General features: G+C 45.3%; 1 protein-coding gene across 2 annotated transcripts in view; it reads right to left on the reverse strand.

The window, feature by feature from the left end:
* Nucleotides 1–16,955: 16,955 nt before the first annotated feature.
* KIAA1328 (KIAA1328 ortholog) overlaps nt 16,956–24,902 on the reverse strand; it is a 178,675-nt gene continuing 170,728 nt past the window's right edge. For both annotated transcript variants that reach the window (XM_068423024.1, XM_068423023.1), the window contains one exon: nt 16,956–20,337. In XM_068423024.1, coding sequence (XP_068279125.1) covers nt 20,124–20,337 — 214 coding nt within the window. In that variant the 3' untranslated portion in view covers nt 16,956–20,123. The remainder of the gene's footprint in view (nt 20,338–24,902) is intronic.

A 24,902-nucleotide genomic window follows, 5' to 3' on the forward strand; every position in this document is an offset into this window, starting at 1 on the left:
CTCAAGATAAGCAGGACCCATAAACCCAGCTAGTCCCAGATCTGCCATGCCAATAGAAAGCTTGCTGTCTTCACAGCCAGCTTCACTGGGCTAGACTCAAGAGTCCCCGATTCAATCCCAGGCAACGATGTTGGGCAAGTATACTTCCTTTTGGTTAGTTATTGTTGAAAAGAGCTTTGGGCAGTGATTTATGCTGCTGCAGAAGCTGTAACAAAAGGCTCTCCTCACCAGGCTAGAGCAAAGCTATGCACCACAGAGATTCAGGCTCTCTCCTGTGAGCCAGAGGTAAATTTATGGGCAGTCACCACAATGGAGAGGAGAGGAGACAACAGACTGGGCTATGCTTATCACGAGCAACCTCCACACCTGATCTCTCTCTACCAAGAGCTGTCTCTTCATTCCTATTGACGGGCCTTTGCCAGCCGCTTGCTGCAGTTCAAATGCCTGTCTCTGTTTTATCCTCCTTCTCCTCATCCCCCCTGACTGTTATATCCCCTTGAACCATCCCAAACCAATTCTGTCCTGATTGCCCCTGGTGTGTTTCTGCCCTCCCCAAACCTTTGTGGTATTTTATTTTCTCTCTAAACCAGCTCTTGCAGCTTTCCCCATTCTAGCTTCCTCCACTCATTTCATTAACATGCTGTTTACTTCTGCTTGTAGATCATTAGCAACAATACAAAACAACTGGCAATGTGCCCAGGAGGCTGCTATCTCTGGAGTTGATGACTTGTTTTATTTTCCCTCCCTGAGAGAGCAGCAAAAGTGGTGGAGATGGGTGGACATGGAAGAGCCTGAGCCACAAGCAGAGATGGGAGAGGCAGCTTGCTTGCCTTTTCTAGTAAATCTCCTACTCTGCTTTGTCTTTAAACTCCTTACTCAGGTCCTCCTCTCGTGGACATGCATCTCATACCTTTAGGTGGACCTTTCACTTGAAATAAGTCCCTGCCACCCCTTCAGCCCCTGAAAATCCCTTAGTTTGGAGTCAATGAGTCCATATCTAGGACTGAACTTCAGGGCAACCTCTGAAAGAGCCTTTCCAGGCTCCTTGTATGACAAATCCCTCATGCTTTCCAGCTGAAAGCTGAGCCAACAAACTTATTGACTAATTTCAGCCCATCATCTAACCTGCTCTGGCTCAAGGATTTAACTCCTTGCAGGAAAACCCACGACTCAGACTCTTGATGTTTTTATAGCCTTCCCTCAGGCAAATTCCTCCAAGGAACCTTGCAGAGATGCAGGAAAAGTTTAGGTCCAGCTCAGGAACTCAGAAAACCTTTTTAGTAATCCAGACCAAGTACGAAATGAACTCAAGGCAATCTGTGGAGCAAGGATGAAGCTCAGACAAGAGCGAGGGGGCTTGGTGCCTTGCAACGGCTCTTCTGTTGTGAACAGAGCACAGAACTGGCTGCAAATTTTCATTAAATATTCATCTCTCTTCTTTCTAATATGATTTTTTTTTTTGCCAGGAGAAGGTGGAAGGAAGGAGTGGATGAAGGGAAATTGATACATTCAAAATCTTCCAATATCTGGCAAAAATGTCAACAGAAAAGTCACTGGAAAATCCTAATTCAGACTGTTTTGACCATCTCTGGTCGTGGTATTTCCAGTGCTGCCACACTGGCCCCTTGGGCTGTTGGCCATCTTCTCTTTGCATACCTAGACTAAAAGTACTATCCACATAGGACTTGCGGGGACCTACTGTTGAAACCATTCAGCCCCTGTTATCACCATATTAATTTCCAATGCTAACTCTGAGCCATCTTCGGAATGTGCTCCTTCTTTGCTCCTTCTCTTTTCAAGAAGAGGCTGTTGCCAGCCATCATCACAAAAGGGTTGGAAAATTACATCTACATTCCTCACTCAACTCAAGACAAGTTTACACCAGCTTGTTTCTGCTCTAGCTTTGCCATAAATCTTTTTTCCTTCCCTCTGCCCACGAGGGTACTTATGGGGAACCACTGGATCCCCTCTTGGCCCCCAGTTAGCTAGGTTAAGCAAGCCAAACTCTTTAGACCCTCTCTACCTGAAGTATCATGACTCTCCCAACAGCCCACGGTTCAGCAGATCCTGCCATTAGGAACTGACATGGTGCATTCAAATTAAATGCCTCCTTTCCCAATTACGTGCAGCTGCTTCTAAATGTCTCTGTTCTGTTCAAGTAACTCTCCCCCTGATGCGCTGCAATTTCAGACATGCTTGGCAGTGTTTTTCACTCAAAGGCCTTCCATCAAAGGCCACTCATGTGGGACACAGCCCTTTTCTGCACTGTTTTTGGCATTACTTATGATTTCTCTTCTCTTCCACCTTGCTGCCAGCCTTGCCATCGCCTTCCAGGCCAAAGGCATCACACGCTATTCAGATGTGTGTTCCTGTGTCCACCACCCTATGGACACAGACTGCTGCATCCCAACTTTCAGCAGTTTATAGCTGAGCTGTATGACAGATAGAAGTTGAATTTGCTCTTCAAGTCCACCCCCAGGCACCTAAATGTCCCAATGTGGCCTTTTATCTCTGCTCCCCCGCCTATTTGTATTCCTTCAAGTTATTCCCAAGCCAAACATCAAGCTGCAATGCCCTGCTTGTCTTTCCAACCTTCCCAAATGCTTTTGTTTTATTTCCTCTGTCCAAACCAGCCCCTCTAGCTCCTCCCAGTTTAACTTTACCCATACGTTTCATTAACATGCTGTTTACTTCCACTTCTAAACTATTAGCGAAGATATTAAATGACTGGCAACCTGCCCAGAGAGGCCATTACCTTTGGGGTTGATGACTTGTTTTATGCTTCTTCTCTCAGAGTGATGAGAGCAGCAGAGATCGGCAGGTCTGGAAGCTCCTGAGGAGGTGGGGGGAAGATCCACTTCTCTACATGTTCACATTTTCAGTGCACTGGTGGGTTGGTTCTCTTACCCACCACCATGCAAAGCCATTGTGTGCCCTGGGAAAGTCCCAGGCAGTGGTCTTTCAACTGGGGCAAGCAGACATGAAGAAGAGAGATGTGCTACTGTGTCTCTGAGACCCCTCTGCTCTCCAAAATAGAGGGAAAGAGGGGTGGCAGCTAAACAAAAGCATATCGAACATCCTCTGTTTTTTTCATGGTCGCCTCACTCGATTAAGCTGTCTTTGGAGCCTTGTAGCCTGCAAGATTAGTCTGGATTATCACCAGAGTGTCTCGGAGCAGTGATTTTGACCAGCAGCTCCTTAGCACAACAGTGGTACCAAGCCAGGGCCCTCCCATACATGAGGAGTCACATATCCACCAGCCAGGCTGCTGCAGTGCGAGGAAGATGCTGGTCACCCTTCCAGAAAAGTACTCTCTTTGAGGCCTTTTAGAAATACAGATCTTACCTGCCTTTTACATTCCTTTATAAAACAAGTTGCAAAGCGATCTCTTCCCCAATGAATAAAATCACTGAATTGAGAAAGGAAATGTACCAGGTGGCTCCCACTCTTTCCCACCTTTAAAAAAAGAAAAAAAGAAAGAAAGAAAAAAGTCTTTGAGCTGTTCTTCAAAGGCTGTCTGATTTGCTTTGAATAATATAAAATGATGATAGAGGGAAAAAAGAGAATATTAAACTCAAGGCTGTGAAAGCTCTGCGCTCAGCCTCAGTCACTGAAAAAGATCCACACACACTTTTCATAGAGTAACCACAATGATCCCTTCTTTTCTCCGTAACAGCTGGGGGATCAGCGGCAGCAAAGAGCTCAGTCCAAACACAGCACGACTAACAAAAGCCAAGGTGCTTCTTCCCAGGAGATGTTTCCTCTCCTGGTTACACCCCAGTGCCCCACACCTTGCTGTGTGTTTCTCCAACAGCCTCCCCACCGTGGACCCTTCTGGGGGCAGAGCTCCCAGAGGCGGGAGGCCAGATACACAGAAGAGGGAAAGGAGAAACACACAGAAAGAAGGTGGAAATGAACAAAAAAAGTACTTTCTTCTGAGCTCCCCCGAGAAAATTAGTGCGAAGCAGGAAGGAGCTGATTGCTGTCAAGGCCTGCCAGAGCCCAGATAGCTGGCTGCAGTCCCCAGGCGCAAATGTGATAATAGCCAACAAGCTAAAATCATTAACAGTAACGATTGCCTCTGAAAAGACCCCAACACCTAGGAGGAAAAACCAGTGACAGGAGAGGAAGAAAAAAAATAAAAAGGGAAGGGAACAATTGTCATTCCCTGTTAGCATTTTTGCACTCTTCTTTCCATAGCCCTCTGATCCCAATGAATACTGCCTCACCCAGCTATGGCTCAGTCCAGCCTTCCCCAGCCATCACTCCTATGCGCATTTCTTCTGCCTTTATTTGCTGGTGGGAGAGTAGAGGGAATGAGGGTGAGGGAGGAGATGGAAATATTTGGTGAAAATAGCCATCACCTTTAGCTGGCTCTTAAGGATGTTAACTGATTAAAAAGGGATCTTCTAGTTCTTGGCTGGATGATCCCAGCCCACATGATAAACAGCTGCGTTGTTCCCACACCCCATGGCACGTGACAGAGAGGGAGGGGAAAAAAAACAGTTTCTCCATCAGATCTCTAGGATTGCATTGGAGGCCTTGTAGGTGGTCCTGCACAAGCCCAGATCTGCCTATCTGGAGAGCAGATGAGCTCAAAACTCAGTGTATCTCCCCTTATCAACACTGAGCTCCACCAGACAGAGAGCAGCAGATGGCATTTACGTCAGTATTCTTGGATGCAAGTTAGGACAGACAATCTGGATGGGTGCACAACCAGACAGGTAAAAAGATGGTTGAATGGTTGGGCTTAGAGTGTCACAGTGAAAGGGTCATGCTCTACATGGAAGCCTGTGATAAATGGAGTGCTGCAGTGGTCTGTTCTGGGACCTGTCCTGTTTCACTTCTTCAGCAATGACTTAGAGGAGGCAACAGACTTTACAGATGATGTCAGACTAGGGGGACCAGTCCAAGCTAAGCTGAGACAAGAGAGGTTCAGGCTGGATATAAGGAAAATCTTCTTCCCCTTGAGGACAGTCGAGCATCTCAGAAGGCTGCTCAGACAGCCTTATCCATCCCAGAGCCTATGTCATCTCCATCCCTGGAGGTTTACAAGACCCAACTGGATAAAGCCCTGAGCAACTTGGTCCAAACTCATAGCTGACCCTGCTTTTAGCAGAAGATTGGAATAGACATCTCCTGAGGTCCCTCCCAACCTGAATTATCCTGTGATCCAGATCAGATGTTGATGCCTCTCCTCTCAGGAAGCCCCCTGAGTCATGCAGCCAGCTTCACACCCTTGCTCAGCCAGGGCACCTCTATCCACTCCAACATCCTGATGCTCCTGGGAATGGCCCTTTCTTACTGAGGAATTCTTCTGTGGCATCTAAAATGGGGAATTATTTTGAATGCTCCTCCTGACCTGTGTCAAAATGAAACGTCCTCAGATTAGCCCCTCATTTGCATAGTCTCCTTAAATCTTTAGTGCTTCATGTACCATTCTATGAAAGCTCAAAGAATTTCCTTTTGCTTCTCAACTCCTTACCCTGTACAGGTGTTCTCTTTTTTTCATCCTTCTCTCAACGCAAACTCCACGTGAGCAGCTTTTGGTCAATCAACTACTTCTACAGTGAAAAGAAAACAACATTAGCTTTTAAAAGCAAAAACAACAGACTTTGGCTCCAGTTTAGTTTGTGAGAACATTTATCTGGCACTGAGGTATGGGATTTCACGCTTTATCTTGGTACAGTCCCATGTACCAAGCAGATGTATCCCATCCAGGGGCAGATGCGCCTGGCGATGGGGAGAGCGAAAATGATGAGGTTGGTCTTAAAGCATATGGCCCAGAGCACACTCTGCACAAGGCAGTCCTAATATTGGGGGGGTGGTGGGGGGGGTACACTCACCCTAAATATCCCCAGCGTAATGCAAGGCTACATTTACTGTGTTCTCTTTGGACCCATTCGCCTTTTCACAAACAACAATTCTCTGCAAAGCCGTGGCCGACATTCAGGAAAGAGCAATGAAGTGGAGCACCAGGAGCTTTCTGCACCGGTCGCTGAGCCCATAGCTAAGCTGCTTTGTGCAGAAGTTGTAGAAATCGCATTCCACGCTGACGCTCACCTTCTTGGGGAGCTGGCGGGGAGGACTGAGTTCCCTTCCAAAGATTGTCAGGGCTCAGAAAAGCATTTAGCAAAGCCACACTGAACCTCTTTGGATGCAGTTAGAGTTTGTAAAATGGCGAACCCTTCTTCCAAAATTAATTGCTGGCTTTGGATTCGCCTGATGTAAAAAGTGTAATTTTCCAGCTCAGAAAACTCTGTGCTGTTCCTCTAGCAAAGGGAGGGGAAAGGTCCCCAGTCTCCCTGCCCAGGACCAGAAAAAGCTGTTCCTGGCGGGGGGTGGGTTTCGTCCTGGAGCTCATCTGCCTCATAGAGTATCTCCAAGTGTCCTTTAATACAAAGTCCCAGGCTCAGTCTTGTGCTAGGAGAACATTGTACCAGCAGACACAGGAGTAACCAAGTGAGAGGCAATATGAAATGGTAACAGGGAAAACAGGCAGAGACCTGCAGGATTTGTCTTAGCTCCTTAGCACATTGCATGACATCTGGCCTTAGCACCCCTAGACCCTCACAGGACTTGTTAGTGCAGCACACTTGGTGCAGCCCACCTTGGGTGCCCAAGCTCCCCAAAGGACCACAAAGGCTGGCCCAGACCTGCTCTTGGCATTTCCCAGGGGCTTGGGCAACTATTCCACAAGGCGCCCCATCTGGTGTCTTGCACTGGCTTCTTGGCCAGTGAGATGTGCAGTGATCAGGAGATGTGCAAGTGTGTTTCAGGGTGGCGTCTTGCTTTGTGGAATCTGTCCTTCCCCAGCTGGAGTTTACATTGAGATCTCAAACCTGCTGGCAGGTTCATGACATAGGTGGAGCTTGAGTTCCAAGACACAGGATGTTCCTCAGATACTCCACAGGCATCAAACCCATGAACTTCATAGCTTTGCTTGGAAATTAGGAAAATCCTATGTGAATATGCATTGGCACAAGGCTTGAGGGAACAATCTCATGAGCTTCCCCTACTCTGAACCTCTCTGCCCAAGAAAGGCAGGTTGGACAGTTTTCCTCTTAAAAAGAATCTGTGGTTTACAGACTGTCTCCAAGACATTGAGTCACTCATATCAGATCCCCAGTTTGAAGGGATCTGATTTCCAGAAGAAAACAGAAAGGAAGAAATGAAAAGATAAAAGTAATCGGAAAACTTCTTGTATCTTGAAATGAAAATCAAAAGGTGGAGAAACCCCGCACCACCGACTCCATTCAGAAATCTTGGCAAGGGTTGAGACAGACTTCACAGCCAAGTAATTGATGGCAGGGATAAGAACAAGAATCTGTCAGAAGTGTAGACAGTGCACACATCACCTTGATATATAATTAGCTAAATGAGTCTGAGTCTTCATTGAAAAGTAAACCTTTCCCAATGTTCAAAAAAGGTGATTAAACTTTAAAAAAATAAAAATTAACAAACAAGAGATCCCAATCAAGGTTATATGGGACAAAACTTGGTCAGAACAGCAAACATCTTGGGGCTATTATCGCTAGTTTACCTTCTCTATTGAGATTTCCCACCCCAGATGAAAGACCTGCAATTCTGATTTTTTAAGAGTATGTCTTGGCATTTGCTAAGCCCGTGAAAGCTCCAAGGTATCACTGTGGCTCTGTACAGACCAAGGTTGACTGTCTCATTTTATTGGGCATCCTGCTTCTTACACATCTTCTATCCCCTCACAAAATGGCTGGGAAGGCAGATATTCCCAGTACAATTACACCCAGTCTCAGCATCTCAGGGCTTGTCTACACTAGGTCATTCAGTCTGAATTAAATAAGGTATAATGTAAAACAGATTAGTCAAACCACACCAGCAGCTCCTTGGACACCCTCGTTTGATGTCAAAGAGGTCTCTCATCTCTTTCAGTTCATTTCCTAAAATGTAAATTAAAGGGGTCTTACTTCAACTTATCTCAATTCTGAGTGCTGAAACAGGGTCCTGATGCAGTTTAATTAATCCCCTTTAAAAGTGAATTTGAGTTAATTCTCCCATGAGTCTGAAAGTAGACAAGTGCCCAGACATCACTACATGGCTTAATGTTTAGCATGAGATGAAATACTTTCAAGGTGAGCTACTAAACCCTACCTGAAGATTTCATTTTCCTTATTGCTGGATGTTGAAGGAAATGTTTTAATTCAGAGAGCAATTACAGGCAGTACTGTCATGCTCACAGTTTGATCGTAAGCTTGATGATGAAATGGAAAGGTCACAGCTCTTGGAGTCAAGTGGTAGGTTAATGTTCCCACCTGTCCCATAAGTTTACAGCTCTAACAAACCTGGAAAAAAAGCTTTGAAGTGTGATAATAAAAGCAAAAACAAGACCTCAAATGTATTAGTATTTTTCTAAATCACACATTTTTCTCATACTTGTGGTTGGCAACATAACATACAATAGCATCTGCAAAACACTAAGTACTAGCTGAATAGAACAAATGCTTAGGAAGGGAGCCAGAAAAATGTTCATAGCAAAACTTACCAGCCCTTAAATTTAATTACAAATCCAGAACTAAAACTGTGTTCAATGAAAATTTCACTGTGGTGGGTATAGTAGAGATGGGCCTGAGCCAAAAGGTAGCAAAGAAGCAAATGCAGACCTCAGGGATGTGTCTCAGGCAGGGAGCCTGGAGGTTGCTCTGAACTCCACAACCATGCAACAAGGCTGAAAAACCCAGACCTGAGCACATCTTGGTTTGGAGAACTCAAAATCTGTGTCAGACCTGAAGCTCCTCGGCTGAATAAACATAACTTGCTTTCGCATGAAGTGGGGCCACACAATGAGAAAGTCCAATGAGAGTCATCAGCTTTGGCTGCATTTCACATCATCTCTCTGCTTTCCAGAGGAATCAGTTAAATAGCAAAAACTATTCTCTCCCCCATATTCACGACACACCACATCTATTAGCCATGTTGGTCGACATGGGACCATACCATAATATATTGACTCACCTCTAACTTTGATGGGAAAAGTGTTGTTTTTTGTAAGCCTGGTGGAAGCAAACAGGCATTCCAGTTTTGCTTGTGTTCAGTCACCAAGGGTGGCCGAAGAGCATTTTCAGAGCTGAGGGATCCGCTGTAGACCCAGGTGCGCTGCCTGCACACCCCCTCCCTCCCACAGGTGCCACCACCAGCTCCGATGGGAACTGCCGGGGCCACTGCAAATTTGAAATTCAGCGGCACCGCACATACAGAGCAGGCAGACAAGTGAAATCTGGCACATACCAACAAATCCACACCGACAAACGTTTTTGAACCAGTCCTTGCCAACAAAAATCTGACATTTCCTGGCTCTTTCTTTTTCCATCCCTCTAATACCTTCCCACCTCCCACCCGGTGGCCAAATCCACAATGCCTTCGATAACTTTAAGTAGAAGACTCTTTTTTCTTTTTTTTTTTTTACTTCTCCCTCTACCAGACCTCTTGGGGGTGTCGCTGCCCAGTATCTCTGTTCAGGGAAATTAAAACAAGAAAATGAAAACTCAGAGGCAGGCCCCTCCGCCCACAGCAGCCTGTGAGCCTCAGCTGTAGATGGCACTGGGCGCTGGGTCACGTGCAGTCCCGTTGTGCAGAAATTGTCTGGCAGAATAGATGGTCCTGGAGCTCCGCAAGGCTGTCTACATTTATTAAGTGAAATCGCTGCCTGTTTTCTGCAGCATTAAAAGTGAGCTGGAGTACAATATATTTATTGATCGCTATCAAACACCCCCCGGACCTTCCTCCAGCTCCCCCCCTTCCCTGTTTATTCAAGCAGAGCCCAGAGCTCGCATAGACACCTGCATCCCCAGCATGGGCTGTCCCCTGTCCATGGAGCAGGGGACCCAAAACGGCTGCCCAAACCTCTGTGGTTCATCTCTCAGCACTAGTGGACTTCCACAGACAGGGACCATGGAGATGGAGTCACAAGGCAGGAGAAGGAGACATGAGCTGCCGCTGGGGCCGCTGGGCAGGCGGACACATCTACTGGAACTGGCGAGGAGAAGGCAATGGGTATTAGACCCCGGGGATTAAAAGGAGAAGCACAAATGAGGCGGAACCAGTGGAGAGACTGATGGAGGTATCTCCTCAGCTTTCTCTGAGCTGAGTGTCAGGAGCAAGAGCAGAACTGACCCAGCAGCAGAAACAGATGCCAGAAAGGGCACTCAGCATCGCACAGGGTGGAGGGGACAGAGCAGACAAGTCCAGACCCAGGCACAGCTCGTAAGCCCTGGTTAGCCCGGCAGTGGCTCCGGCTTTGTTACTGCTCCCTGACACCCTGGGGACCCACGGCAGAGAAATGAGCCCCTGGATTTATTCCCCTTTTCCAATTAGCCTCCTTCCCCCTCCTCCTCTCCCTCCGCCCTGCTGGAATCAATCCTCGTCCTGGCATTTTAAAGGGCAATGTGCACGTTTTATGGCCGTCCCCTGTAAAACCATTCTACATGATAACGCATCCAGCCCTTTATTAGGGACATTTGGCAAGTTTATTGGCCAGGCATTTTTCTGCGCTGACAGATGAGGTCCTGCCATCACTTCTGTGAGCACGCGGGGCCCTCTCCCATCCCCTCCTCCCCTCTCCGGAGCCATCCAGCCTAGTGGTGTGGGCAGCCTCCGTGCACTGCCAGCCCCATCCTCGGGCAGCTGAAGTCCTCGGGTGTCCTACATCCCACCTGCAGCCAGGCAGGGACATTCCCCCCACTGAAGAACCAGCAGCATCCAATCACCCCCTGCTGCAGACACATCTATCAAAGGCCCATTAACCCTTTAGAGCCAGGGAAATGCTCTTGTCTCCATGCACGGGCATCCTGGGGGGCAGGTTTTCACATCACGGCAGGACGGCTCTGCACAACTCCTCATTTCTCTACAGCAAGGCTGTGCTTTGGGGAGCTGGAAGGCTTTAGGTACCTCGCGGGTAATCACTCTCATTAGGTACTAGGGAACCAATTGGTCTTTGCCGTTTCTGGCACCGTGATGCTTTTCCCCACCCAACCCCGATCCCAAGATCACCACAAACATGAGACCCCGTTCCTGTAGCACACCATACAGAATCACAGAATCAACCAGGTTGGAAGAGACCTCAGGGATCATCGAGTCCAACCATTGCCCTGACACCACCATGTTAACTAGACCATGGCACTAAGTGCCATGTCCAATCTTTTTTTAAACGCCTCCATGAAGAGACGAAGCAGGCTGGGACACAAGCACTTGCAGACGTTTACACGGTGCAGAGGAGCTCCACTTTCCAAGAAAGCCACAACTGTGCTGCCAAAGCAGATTTGTCTCAGACCCTGGACGCTGGCCTCACCAAGGCTGTCTCTGTGCCCAGCTCCTCCTCCACCCGCCCGTAAGAACCCCCGTGAAGCCAGGAGGACGTGATGTAAAGCCAGATGCAGGTTTTACCATCTTGCGTTCTTCCCAACCATCCACAGGCGCTATGGCGAGTTGCAGAGATTTAGCGAGGGGTCAAGGATTAACAACAGCAACCAAAATTTATCCAAGTGCTTACCTGGTGCCTCCTCGACGCACTTCAGGGATGCTGGCGGTCGCTGAGTGATCCACTCCCCACACATCATAGCCGGGACGGACAAGGTCCCTGGGAAAAGGCTGCAGTGGGTGCCCGAGGTCAGGAAGGGGAGGGCGACCCCGGGCTGGGGAGCAAATCTCTGTCTCAGGTCCCGCCCCGGTGAGGCTGCGGTTCAGCAGTCGCCCTCCCAGGCCACGGCAGATGGTCCACATCACCTTTCAGGTGTATCGATCGTGCATTGCACAGCAAAACGGAGGCAAACCTAAGGCTGCGCCGTGATGCCCAGCCCACAGGCAGCTTTCCACCCAGCCATTGGTTTCGCTCGCTGATCTTGACCCACTGTCGCTCGCTGAGCTCTCGGCCATGCCACCGGGAGCGGCAGCAGGCTCCTGCCAGCCCCCTGCCCGGCGCTGGTTCACATGTCACACTCCCAGGCTGTGTTATTCTTACGTACTGTAAATCTCTCACTATTATTCTCCCGCTTGATATAGTGAGCTGTGTCATTTTGAAAGGAAATACATAACAGTATATTAAAGAAATCATGGATCTCCTCATTCATGTTTAAAACAAATTTATTACAATGTAAGAAACCCTGAATAGCATGAATTTATTATAATGATTTAAGGCTCCTGGCACTTGAGTTAAAAATGTCTCTCAATAAATAACTTTCACTTGAAAACACAGCAAATTAATATAGTTTACCATTTCCAAAGTTATATAAATCCAAGAGGCTTAAATCAACAGTATGCTGGATAAGATTACTGCTGCTCAGCCAGAGCCTGGTATCACAGCTCAGAAGGATGGAAAAAGTAGTAAAAAATGGATGGCTTTTTTTTGTGTCACCTTTCTCCCTTCCGCCTATAGGCTATGTCTGTTCTGTGAAAGTCAGACTAATGTGAAACGGATGAAAGCCGCCGTGGCCTTTGCACACAGGTATCATTAAAACCAAGCGGCTACTCTGCCACCCAACTCGGCAAACACCGGCGTTTCCCCGAAGTGCCTCTAACGTGCACAGCCCTGCTGCTCTCGGTGGCGGCGTTTTAATCTGACTGCAAATCCAGGAACCGAGATGTCTCCAGCTTGGCTGCCTCCAACTCTGCTGTGGTCTCTCAAGTCCAGAGCAATCCCAGGGCTCTCTCCTCTGCAGCTCTGGGTAGCGTGAGAGACAGATACGGTCTCAGTCAAGGTTTTAAATAGCCCTCACTGTAAGGCTGCTCTGTAATTATTCAGAGAGGCCAGCACAGAATCACAGGATCAATCAGGTTGGAAGAGACCTCTGGGATCATCGAGTCCAACCATTGCCCTGACACCACCCTGTCAACTAGACCATGGCACTAAGTGCCATGTCCAGCCTTTTCTTAAACACATCCAGAGATGGCGACTCCACCACCTCCCTGGGCAGCCCGTTCCAATGTCTAATCACCTTCCCTCTTCTCAGGGGTCTCCAGCTCAGGAAAACCACAATGCAACGGCAGCTCATGTTTGGTGGGATGTGCGTAAAAATACATAGTTAGCGGGTTTGTGCAAAACTGTAGGGGAAGTACATGCATGAAAAAACTATATGCACAACAGAACTATATGCACGAACACCCGCGCACGCCTAGGTGCAGGGATCCCATGGATGAGGCAGCGAGTCTGGGCCATGTCAAGGGGAGAGCCCGCCTGTCTCCAGGGCTGGATCCCACTGCGCAGGGGCAGTAGGAAGGGAGGTGAAACCCCACACGTGGCCATAGCCATTGGTGGGTCCAGCAGGGTTTTGGCTGGCAGAGAGCTTGCCTCAAGAGACATCCATGGAGCTCAGCAGCTCTCGGGGACAACAGCCTGCATGCAGCTGTGCATGCTAGGAATCAGCAGTTTTCCTCAGCTGCGTGCACAGCTGGGTGCCACCAGCACCGACCTTGCACAGAAAAAGGCACATACTTGCTCCCTCTGCATGGACCTCCCCACTTGACAGCAAGAAGGGCTCAGCAACACCAGCTGCACAACCTGGGAGCCCTTTCCAATCAGCCCTGCTCTCAGCAAGATCTTCAATGGCTTTTTATTTCATGAAGATCTATTTTTTTTCCCTTCACTGTCAGTGTGTCAATTTTTTTCCCCAACATGGCTGATGACTATTTTTTTAAACAAAGTACAGTACCAGTGACATTCTGACAGTGTCAATACAGCCAGAGTACACCCACTTGAGCTTTTGCACATGGGAAGTTAGGGCTGTTAAGAGTCAGACTGACAGCCTTGGTAAATTCAAGTCCTCTGTACAGCAGACAAGAAGTTATTAGATACAGACAAGGCTTTCAGGTCACCCAGTCCATCTCCCACCTCACCTTTTAATTGTCTCTCTCACCCAAGCTATAAATATCTGACTCTTCTCATCTTGTTTCCTCATTATGTCAATTCCAGCAGTCCCTGATCATTTTTATTACTCCTCACTGAAATCCCTCCAATCTGCCAGCAAACTCTCTGGTAATGAGATCCCCGTGCTGAAGGCACTAGTGCAAATAGAGGGGCACCAGACCCACTGACAAGGAGCCATTTCCTCTGCAGTTTGGAGATGTCATCGCCTCCTCACCTGCAGCTCAAAAGTCTTCTCGTCTGTTTTTGTCGCTATCAGGTATCATCGCCTCATGCTTTGTTCACTCTTCTCCTTCTGAGGGTTTCTGCTGTCTGGGTCTCCCCCATCCCACAAGCATGTGTCTTTCAGATTGTTTTGAAGGTGGCTGAGTTCACAGATGCCGCTCAACCAGGTCCATGCTCCATCCCAAACTGAATCCTGCTTTTTTTTTTTTTTTCTGCTTGGTATTTCTACTTCACATTATTTTTTCCTCCTCAACTCTTCTAAATTTAGCAGGGTCTCCTGGTTTCACTCACAGACTTTCTGCTTCCAAGAAACAGAGCCACAATCTGAAGTGCAAGGAGACCAGGTACCCAGCCCAACTCCTCCAAACAAGGCTCCTGAAAGTGTCAAAACGCAAATACTGTGCGGATGAGGCCACATTGTTGTCGTTCACAGCAACAGCACCTGCTCTACAGTAAACCCTTCCAGACAAGTAAGTGCTGGAGAAAGTTCAAAAACAGGCCCCCAAAATCATCCAGGGGCTGGAAAACAGACATTAGGACACAAGGCATAAAGGACTCCATCTCATCAAAGCAAAGGCTGAACCATGAGTTCATCACGGTGCGGGAGCGGTACTTAAACTGTCTGACAACAGGGGAGCTTTGCACAACTAAGTCCAGCAGCTGGAAATAAAAGTTCGACAAACTCAACCTCAAAATAATGCAGATTTTGACAAGGTGCTTTTAAAATGTCAATGCAACTTCCTCGCAGTCAACTCTAGCTTGAGAAAGAAACAGCTTTTGTGTCTGTAAATTCATCTTGTCCTTTCCTTCCTTAGCAGGTCTACCAGAGGAGTTCCCACATTGTCCTTAACGCTCACGACAGTCGACACTTTGTTTTTGGACAATGGCTTTAATCAAATCCACATTTCAAGGTTTTAAGGTAGTTGCCAGTCAGCAATCAGGAAAGATAACTTTTTCTAATTTTTCACTTTCCTCCTGTCTGCAGGCAGGAGACCAGAAAGAATGAACTTACACTCTAAGACTGGTTATTGAATGCCATGAGTGAACAAAGTGGTTCTTTTCACACACCCAGAATGACTCCTGAATTAAGGAAACTAGGAATTTATGGCTCTCACTGCAGCTTGTGGACTGGTTTGTCTGCTGGGACCATCTGGGCATCTCTCACCTCATGTGTGTCAGGGCCTCACCTGTCAGTGACATCTGAATTTCTCCAGTTTAGTTCCCCAGTGCCTGAAATGACCCCTTCAAGCCTCAAAATATATGAAGTCTGAGAGCTTCAGTTGGTAGATATGTCCAGTGCCTTCTGCTGCAGGCACTAATATAAGTCACAGCCCCTCTGAGATGTGGTAGTAAACACCCTTCACCAGCAGCACCCAAAGCATGCTGCGGAGGGAGGCAAAGTGGCTTCCCCAGAGCTGGAAATCAAACCCAGTTCCCTCACATCCCCACCCTCTTGCTGCAGTTGGGATGCAGTAGCACCACCTGTGAACAACTGTGGGAGTCGTCAAGCACCAACGCTGACCAGGTCCAGTTGGGTGTCTTGCTCTTTTTTAGCTGACTTCTGCTTCCAAACACCCTCCCCAAGGATCACAGTGAAAGCTCTGCTACACAACCACGTCAAAGATGCTCAAGGTAGCCTGTTCTCTCACAGCTACATGCAGCCACAATAGTGTAAAATGTTAATCGTCACTGTGAGCAGATAAGCCTTCAGGAGATGCAGGGAGCAACTACAGATCGGGAGAAGCATTTTCCAGAGGAGAGCCACCCAGTCAGAGCAGACTTCTCTGCTTCTGATGGTTTAAATCAGCTCATTCAAAATTCTGTGTTGTCTCATGTAGCACACAGTTACGTAAATTTATAAATCATACCCTAATTAGCACACAATTCCCTGAATTTAGTAGCAGTGAAGAAGGAGGTTTCTAACTAATCAGGCTGTGCTCTCTCCCCTCAGATGGTACAAATTCAAACACTGCCTGGAGGTCATATTTCAGAAAATCTCTGCTGCAACTTTTAGAGTTTAACCCCGGGCTCATGTGTGCTTTCAAGGGATATCTTTTAGATATCTCAGGCTCAATCTTCCTCAAGCATAGCTAAGTCCTTTCCCCTCCTTCTTTAACACCAAACATCCACAGCTCATCGAACAAGTGCAAATTTTAGTTTGCTTCTTCCTCCCTTATTCAGAATCTTGCTATATCCAGTCTCACATTCTTCTGTGATCTAAGTCCACCACACCATCCCTTGCTAGCAATTAAATTCAGTCCGTGGCTGGGTTACACCTGGGCTCTACCCTATCACCCTCCCTGTGCTCTGGCCTCCCTGTCTAGCTACTCTATGCTTGAAAATGTTCCTCACTCCAGGATATAAGCACAAAATTTGCCTTCATTAACTTACATTTAACAACTCGTCTCTACCTTCTGGCTCAGATCCACTCAACCTATACCTTCTGTCATCCTTTTGTACAGTTCTCTGCCTTGCATCTTTGTCCTTTCTTGTCATTACCCTTTCTTCCTTACTCTTTAATTCCACTTTTTTTGTCCCAAAGTATGGTGCTGGCTCTCCCTTTCTCTCCTCTTTTGTATTCTGAGACCTCCCCGCCACTTCATGCTCCAAGAGGTCTTGCTCCTTCTCACAGCAAAACCCACGTCCTGGAGAGGAAGAGAAGGCTTAAAAAGAGTTCCTCGTTCATCTTAGCAAACTGGAGATGCAGAATATATATGACATGATGATGTGCGAAGTGGAACAGATTGCCAATGGCAGAATTGACATCTGAGATGGACAAAACAAACCAGGAGATAAGTCAAATAAACCAAAGTCTGGAAGATTAAACGAAACCCCCAGATAATTTATTAGATTAAGACCTCACATACATATATAAATATATGCTCAAGATGGGATTCAACAGCGAGACTGGAGAGGCTAGAAGTGGAAAGTGTGTGATTGCTACAGGTCCATGGCGTGCAAGGTACACAAAAGCAATGACTACACAAACACTCAGCAAGTGTGTGTACGAGCCGCTGGAGGAGAACACGAAGTGAAGGCACGGGTAGGAGCCTTAGCAGAAGTCATGTTGCTCCACAAAGCCTCATGTAAAACATAACCCAATGTGTAGCTGAAGCATATTAACTGGGAACACTCTGGACAAACTATGTCTGGACTAACTCCCCAGTGGCAGCTTCTTAATACAGGAGCTCAAACTTAAAAGGACACTGTCAAGTGATTGCTTTTGCTACTTTAATTTTTGCATTTCCTCTACTGTTTTAGCAGATGGAAAACAATTCCCCTCCCAGTCCCAGCTACTGATTTTGTCCTTTCCTATCTGACAATCATTGATTTTTTTTCTAAGGCTATAAATGTTTTAATAACTTCAACTTTGTAGTGCCTCATGGCAAAATATCTTCGCTTGCACTGGCTGCTATACTTTATTCCTAATGTACTGCTAATAACTAGAGCAAGAGCCAGCATTATAAAAAATGATTTTTCAGAGGTCTACCAAATTAATAGCTTTTGTTTCTTTGTCCACATCTCACAGACAGTTAAAACAGGCAGGTCTTCACACCCATGAGACATTTCAATCACCTAATTCTAGAGCTCTTGGCTTTGTAAAGGTATGCCTCCCGTGTAGCTCTGACTGACGGACAGCACCTTGAGCGTAGAGCCCACAACCCTGACACGTCCTTTTAAAAAGAGCTGCTACCAAAATATAGATTCAAGTCAAAAGTCACCGTCAGAATTAGAATTGTTAATGAACAAAATGGGCCATAAGGAATCCTAAAGCAGTTAAACACTGGCACCCACAAAGAACCAAAGAACAGAATGCTCCCACGCAGTGTTCTTAACTGGGTACACAAAGGCACCTTTCAAGAGACATATATGTATTTTTTGCTGTTTCAAAAGGTCAGTTAGCACTTATTAGAAAAGGCAATTAAAGTTTCAGTCAAACTGGAAAAGAGAAGAGAAGCTCTTGGCCTGAAATCAGAGAACTGTTTCTTTATAAATGCCAAACCTTAACAAAAAAAACCCAACAAAACTAAAGAACACCAAAAACCAACCCAAACCCCTAAGATCTGTGTGATGGTCATTTCCTCATGGTTTTCCATGGTTTTCCTGCTGGTCCTTGAACATTTTTCTCTTCCTTCCCCTCCCGTTCCCTGTTCTCTTAAAGAAGCAGACTACTCAGCCAGCAGAATGAGAAAACCTATTTCCCCACCTGCTATACTTGGGTCAGGGCACCAAATACATCTCTGGGCCTTTAAGCAGAAACCTGTGCCTTCACAGGCTCAGGGAGTAGAACAAGAGGGACATTCAACAGCAGACAGACATATTGGAAACAACTATAATACTTCACTGACAGCAGGACAGACCAAGCAGGGCCTTTCCACAGTAGTCATTTTCTGGTCCAGTAATGCTGCTGCCCTCTTTTAAAATCGTCCAAGCAGCTTTTAAAATTCAGCTCGGATGCAAGAAAAGGATATCCCTTAATTTGTGAGTAAGACTGGGCCTGAATGAAACAGCTCAGAGTAACCTGAGGTTCATCTTCCCCTTCATTCTCCTTTTGTTTCATTGCTATAAGAGCACGGTGCTGCCACAGGCGAGTCCTAGGTATCCTGCACCGATGCTCTCATCAGAGATGCACCATGAGCCTCGTTGCTGAGTCTTGTTAGCTCCTCGCAGAGCGCCAAACATTGCACAGGAGCGAGCATGTGGGAGGCAAGCAGCGGTGATACCCCAAGGATCAGTACAGCAGCTCGCTGCCATGAAGATAAGCAGGGTTGCCTAAAGAGACTGTCAGAAAAGCTGTACTGGCCCATGACGTGGTGTTTGGGAGCAAATGGCCTAGAACTTGCCCATACTGGCTCAATTCTACCTTTCCCTCGCTGCAATTTTACTGTGCAAAATGAGTATTTTAGCCTCATATTTCTAGGAACACATGCCGGTGGCTACTGTTACAATAAAATATGAACACTGCATTGTGGAGAAAATGACCATTAATCCTGTAATCTGCAGTCATTTTTACCAATTCGGCACATTTCTTTAAATAACCAAGTACATGCAGTAGATGGAAGTGCATTTAAATAAACTGAAATAGATACAGCATGAATAATTAAAGCCAGCAGGGAAATGTGCACTGCGAGCTGCTAGTGGAAATAATTACTGATTTGTCTTATTTACAATGGAGCCTGGATACAGGATGAAAATAGTGCAAGTTAGTGCAAATGTCTTAAGACGGTTCTTATACTACCGCTACCATATATTTCATCTTGAAAAGTACATCAAATAGGCTTGGGACCACTACAATGTCTGACTGTGTTCTGCTATTTCAGGGTGAGGTTACCCAGCACATAAACTCTGTCAAATGGCACTGATTTAAAGAGGAATATATTTCAAATGGACGCCTAGTACATCAACCTGCAACATCGTCTATTAATGTTATTAGACAGTGTATAGTTGGGCTTATGATATAACCCCTAAAAGCCCAGCGTGTTAAATATCAGAATGTTGAAGGAAAAAGTAGATCATAAAATCACTGAAAAAAGTACTAAAGTGCTTGTACCTTTTTAATACGCCAGGTTTTAAAGAGACTTGTTTAATTAGAAAATAATCTACTTTGAACGTGGTGGTTCTTGAATGTTAGGCAGTTCTAGCAAACTGCTTTAGAGCTAAAAATCAATAATGAAATATTCTTCCGATATGAGGCTGGCTAAACTGTGACTTCAATCTATCAGAAAATGTTGTAGATTAAAAAAAATTCTATTTTAGAATGATTACTTGGCACATGAAAGGTTTCAAAAAAAAAGTTAATGCTTTCTGATTGGTCTACCCCAACAACGTTCTTGCACCATGATTACTAAATCCAAAATGAAACTGGGTGCTAATTAGCTATGTTTTAGAAGAGGGAAGACAAGCAGTTGTCACTCAAATAATTTAAAAATGGTGCTTTAACACAAACAAATCAGGAATAAGAAGGTCCTAAAAATTCTACAGAAGGGCTGTAGACCAATGAGGCGTGTCAAATGAAGAAAATATCCTCGAGGAGCCGGCTCTCCTCTAGCTCATCTGCTCTGCTTCTGGAGCTGCGAGGGGTCTGGCACCAAGACAATAGCCCGTGGCTCACGTGACAAGGTGTGTGAATTTTGTTCCTGTCATAAGATTCTCTGCAGAGCTGTCCTGGGGCAGATATCAGATTCATAGCTTCAACCAGGTCAAGAAGACAGGCTTCGTACCTACAGAAACACAACAAGAAAATGGAGCTCCATTAAAGCATCACAGCATCACACAGGAATTGAATCCAGTCTTCCTGCCTTCATCATTCAGACCAGACTTGGATTTGTCTGATGGGGGCCACCAGCACAGAACAAATTTTGCTGTATGGGTTCCTATGAGCAATACCAACACAGAGGTAGTGAAAAAGAGGCGAGCAAAGCATGGGTGCTCACGTTATTTTAAGCTGTTTCATCAGTTTTTCCATTTGAGGTGTGTAATGTCTTAGTCGCACTCCGGAGACTGAGGACAGACCTCAGAGATATGACAGCCAAATACACCGAACAGGTACAAGGCAGATCTACACAGGTAATAGTAAAGTGACTTATACACATGCTGAACTTTTTTGAATAGACCTTTACACTTGATTTAGTTTCCCAGGGATTTGAAAACAGCAGGAGACTTTATTATTATTGCCACAAACTGCACGTGCTTCCTGTAAATCCCTACGCACTATATGGAGTCTGTCTGGTGGAAGCACTGGAGGAATATAATCTAAGCAAGGCAATACAAAATCAACACTTCAGGCACCAAGAGAGAAGGCAAAGGTGCTCAACATTACTCAGGCTGTCCTTTAAGTGTGAGTACAGATGCGGGGGAAGGTTGCAAGCCAACGTTAGCTGGTAACGCACACTGAATAATGGCAGCTACTTCAGACAGAGACTGCCTATTAATACTCACACAAGACAAGACCTGATCTAAATACCAGCACAAGATTGATCATTACAATATATTTTCTCCTGTCCAATTTTAAATGTCTTAACACCATTTCCACTGATTCCCCAAGGAGGCTGTTCTTCAGTCTAAGAGATATCACTCAAGAGTTTTAGCCCAAAGTCCCCTTTGTTCCACCCTGTTGTTAGCACCAACCTGCCTGATGTTCCAAATTCTGAAATAATTCACACATTCAATGACTTACATGCACAGAACATTATTCACAGCATCCAACCTAAGGTATCAGTGTAGCTGGTTGGTTTCCATAGGGTCTCTCTCTTGTAAGCAGAAGGAGTTCATCCATAGGGTGAGGAAACATCTCAAGCTGTTTCCTGCTTTGAGTCCTTGTGGAAAAGCCTCTGTTTTTCCTTTCAGGACAGTGGGAGGCTAGAAGACTAAGCAACTAAGTCAGACAGCTGGGGTAGGTTCCTCAACTCAGACAGGTTGAAAACCTGTTAAGTACAAATATTCACAACAGTTTATTGATGTGAGATTAGTAGCAGCCAATGTATCTCCCAGAGGCAGACTACTGCTTGTGCTGTCCAACACCATCATGCAGCTGCAGCAGTATCAGGTGAAAAGACTTCCTGCCCTAAACTAGCAACACCACGCAAGATATCCTTCACTAGCTCCAGTGGTGAGTGTTATGTCCCAACCATCATCAGAAAACTGACCAGGACAAGGTAACTCATAGTTATGTCTGAGACACAGAAATACTTCCTCAGCTCAAAGTAGTTAACTGTGGCACTGATGGGTCAATACTGATGTTAATGGCAACCACTGGAGTTACTCTGTGATTGCTCGGAAAAGTCAGCTCTTGTATTTCCTTCAATTTTTATTGTTTCTTCCAATCTGATAGCTGCCATCATTTCTACCACAGTCTGACCTGACATTACTGCCTCACAGGGCTCTCTCCTCTGTTTTGACTACCTATAGATTGTTTTATTTTCCTTTGGATGTACTAGCTTGCATTTCACCCAATCAGAACCCCATTTTGCAAATTTCTTTTTCACATTTTAAGCTTGTCTAATTGTCTTTCTATTACCTGTCTGTTTAAATCACCCCTAACAGCCAAAAACTAGCGACTCAAAGCAAAAAAAGTTTTAGTTTTCTTTCAACTGGACTGTGTAAGTGGCTAACCCTGCTCAAATGTGATGCCTTACAGTCACCCTAACCAAAAATTTCAGAAAGACATGGGGGTTTTGAGTAGCCAAGCAAGACCATTTTACAGGGGTTTGTTGTTCATATTAGCATTCAGAAAGTACCCTCAAAAAACTGAGGCTCCTTCAAGATATCTCCAACCTAAGATGGAATAAGCCGCAGTGATAATGAGAACTAGCACATAGCTATATTAGACTTTCCACGTAGAGAAAGTTTTGGACTAGACTCTATATAGATATACACAGATGCTTTGAACCCCAAAGAAACTCAGCTAACACATACACTGGTTTCATTAGCCACACCTAAAACTTCTTTTTAGATTAATCTAGCCTAGCATACAAATGCTTATCTCCTCTGACTGTAGTGCTATCACAAAATTTCAATTTCTCCAGCAGGCACATTCAATCACAGATTAGGTAGGGGGAAACCAAACCAGCCAGTGCATTTACAGCAAACGTGCAGGCCCTAGATTTCAGCAGTACCTTCGAGTTAATTTCTTCTGCAAGTTTATCTAAGTTTTACAGCATTTCTGCTATCAGGAAGGCTAAATGATTTGGCAGATTACAAGCGCAGCAAATAGCAAAGATTATGTAAAAGACCAGGTGTTGTAACTCAGTCTATTTGACACCACAGTTATATATGCAATAAAGTGAATGAACTCTGCAAACAGAGCGCTATCTGATAAAGAGAATGCTCCTTGCAGGTATTTAGTGTTTAATCCCATGATAATGGTTTGCCCTGGTTTGTCTAGGCAACATCAGACAGCATCTGGCTGGAGGCAACAGAGTAGACCTAGAATGGTTTGAAGCTTGCAAAGACAATTTTCTCACCATTTATTCGTATCCGAATATTTAAAGAGACACAGTCAGAATGCTCAAATCCTGAAATACAACTTTCTTTAAAACCAGGATATGGATTCCTTGCACAATCTGAACAAACACATAAGTAAAATGTGGCTTCATTATTATTATTAATACAACACTTAGTGGCTTCAGTGAAGTCAAAGCTGCAGGATCAGGCACCCAAGAGTCAGAACATTTCAAACATGAAAACTGATCTGGCAAACTTGGCTTGTGAGTACTGAATACTCTTTTAATGCAAATTAACAGCCAAGACTGTCCTCATATTGTTCACGCTTCCCAAGGAGAAAAAATTCCCAAACGTTCTGCAGAAGTACCAGCACTGTACATTAAGCCAAATACAGAAATTCCTCACGTATAGATGTTCAGCCAAGTAACCAAATGTCCCACCAGTGCTAGATGCGTACACACATTTTCTTTGTTGGGTTTTGCCTTCTCAACAAGAGGAAAATGAGGTGGGCAACTGTCCCTTTAAGGATGGTGACAATTCAGTCTGTCTTCACCTTTTTGGTACGTTTGCCAGTGTGTTGGAAAGTCAATGAGCACCTCCGAAATAGACTGGAAAACAATCTATTTTCTAAGCCTAGTTTTGACACTTCCCCCATGTGTATTTTTTCATCTAACTTTCATGAGCTTGAAAGTCTACACATTTCATCACAGGAGAAGAAAACTTGTAAAGTCTACTCTACAAGTTTGGATTAGAAGTCTAACTATTTAGACATCTAAAATTTGGTGAAAGTAATATTATAAAGTCTCCAAAAATTCCATCAGGAGAGGGAAGACAAGGAATTAGTGTACAAAGCATAAGGAAGGCAGGGCCATGTACAAAAGGACAGAGATGGGAGTAGAGAAAACAGACCAAGGTAAGCTTTGAAGCTCTTCTTTCAGTGAAGAAATTTGACCTTTGCTTTTAATGTATAAGGTAAAAATCCAAATATGGGTCAGAGAGCAGCATGGAGATGACCAGCCTGTCTGAGAGGTAGGTACCACCAGGATCAAGCCAGTATAGCTGAGTAAGTGCAGAACTGTGACCTGGGTGGCTAAATCCATCCTGGTCAGGCGTTGCACAGTGCTGCGACAGTATTCACTTAATCTTCTCTGTACAATTAACACAGGTTGCTGAAAATTTGGCTACTCAGTCACTAAAGCACTTCTGGAAATTTTATTAGAAACTTTCAGCATTGGCTCCTAATTAAATAAGTATCTAGTAGAGTTTATAAACTCTTAATGTAGAAGAGTTTTCTAGTCCATAACTAAGGTAATAGGAAACATCATAAAGCATTACGATTCAGAACAGCTCATTAAACGTTCACATTTTAAAGAGGAAAACAGCATAAAAATAAACACAGGTTGGCGCAGAGCCCAATCCTTCCTTCCACGGTATTTATGTTTGACTGCCTGTGCAGCATGAATACAACTCTCTGAACATCTACAGGTGCATCTTACTTTGCACTGTGTTTCCAAATTGAATGGGTAGGAAGGCTCTCGCATTTTTATGACAAACACGCAAATGTGGCTGTTGCTCTGGGAACCAGAAGACCACTTATTCCCAGGATGGTTGCTGAGAAATCACCTGAAACCACTTGGTATTCTGTCTAATAAAACCTGCTGGGCAATCAGAGTTCAGACAGTCCCACAATGTACAGTACCTAAAAAATGGTCAGATTATGTAAAAGTGATGCACAGAACTCGTTACTGCGCAGGATATTAGAGAAAATGGTGCTCTTGAAGGTAAGCACAGAGCATCCTTGCATCAGTTGGCTGAACAGTGATGTTTGTTTGTTTATTTATTT

This window comes from Nyctibius grandis, chromosome Z (assembly GCF_013368605.1).
Source record: "Nyctibius grandis isolate bNycGra1 chromosome Z, bNycGra1.pri, whole genome shotgun sequence".
Lineage (NCBI taxonomy): Eukaryota > Metazoa > Chordata > Aves > Nyctibiiformes > Nyctibiidae > Nyctibius > Nyctibius grandis.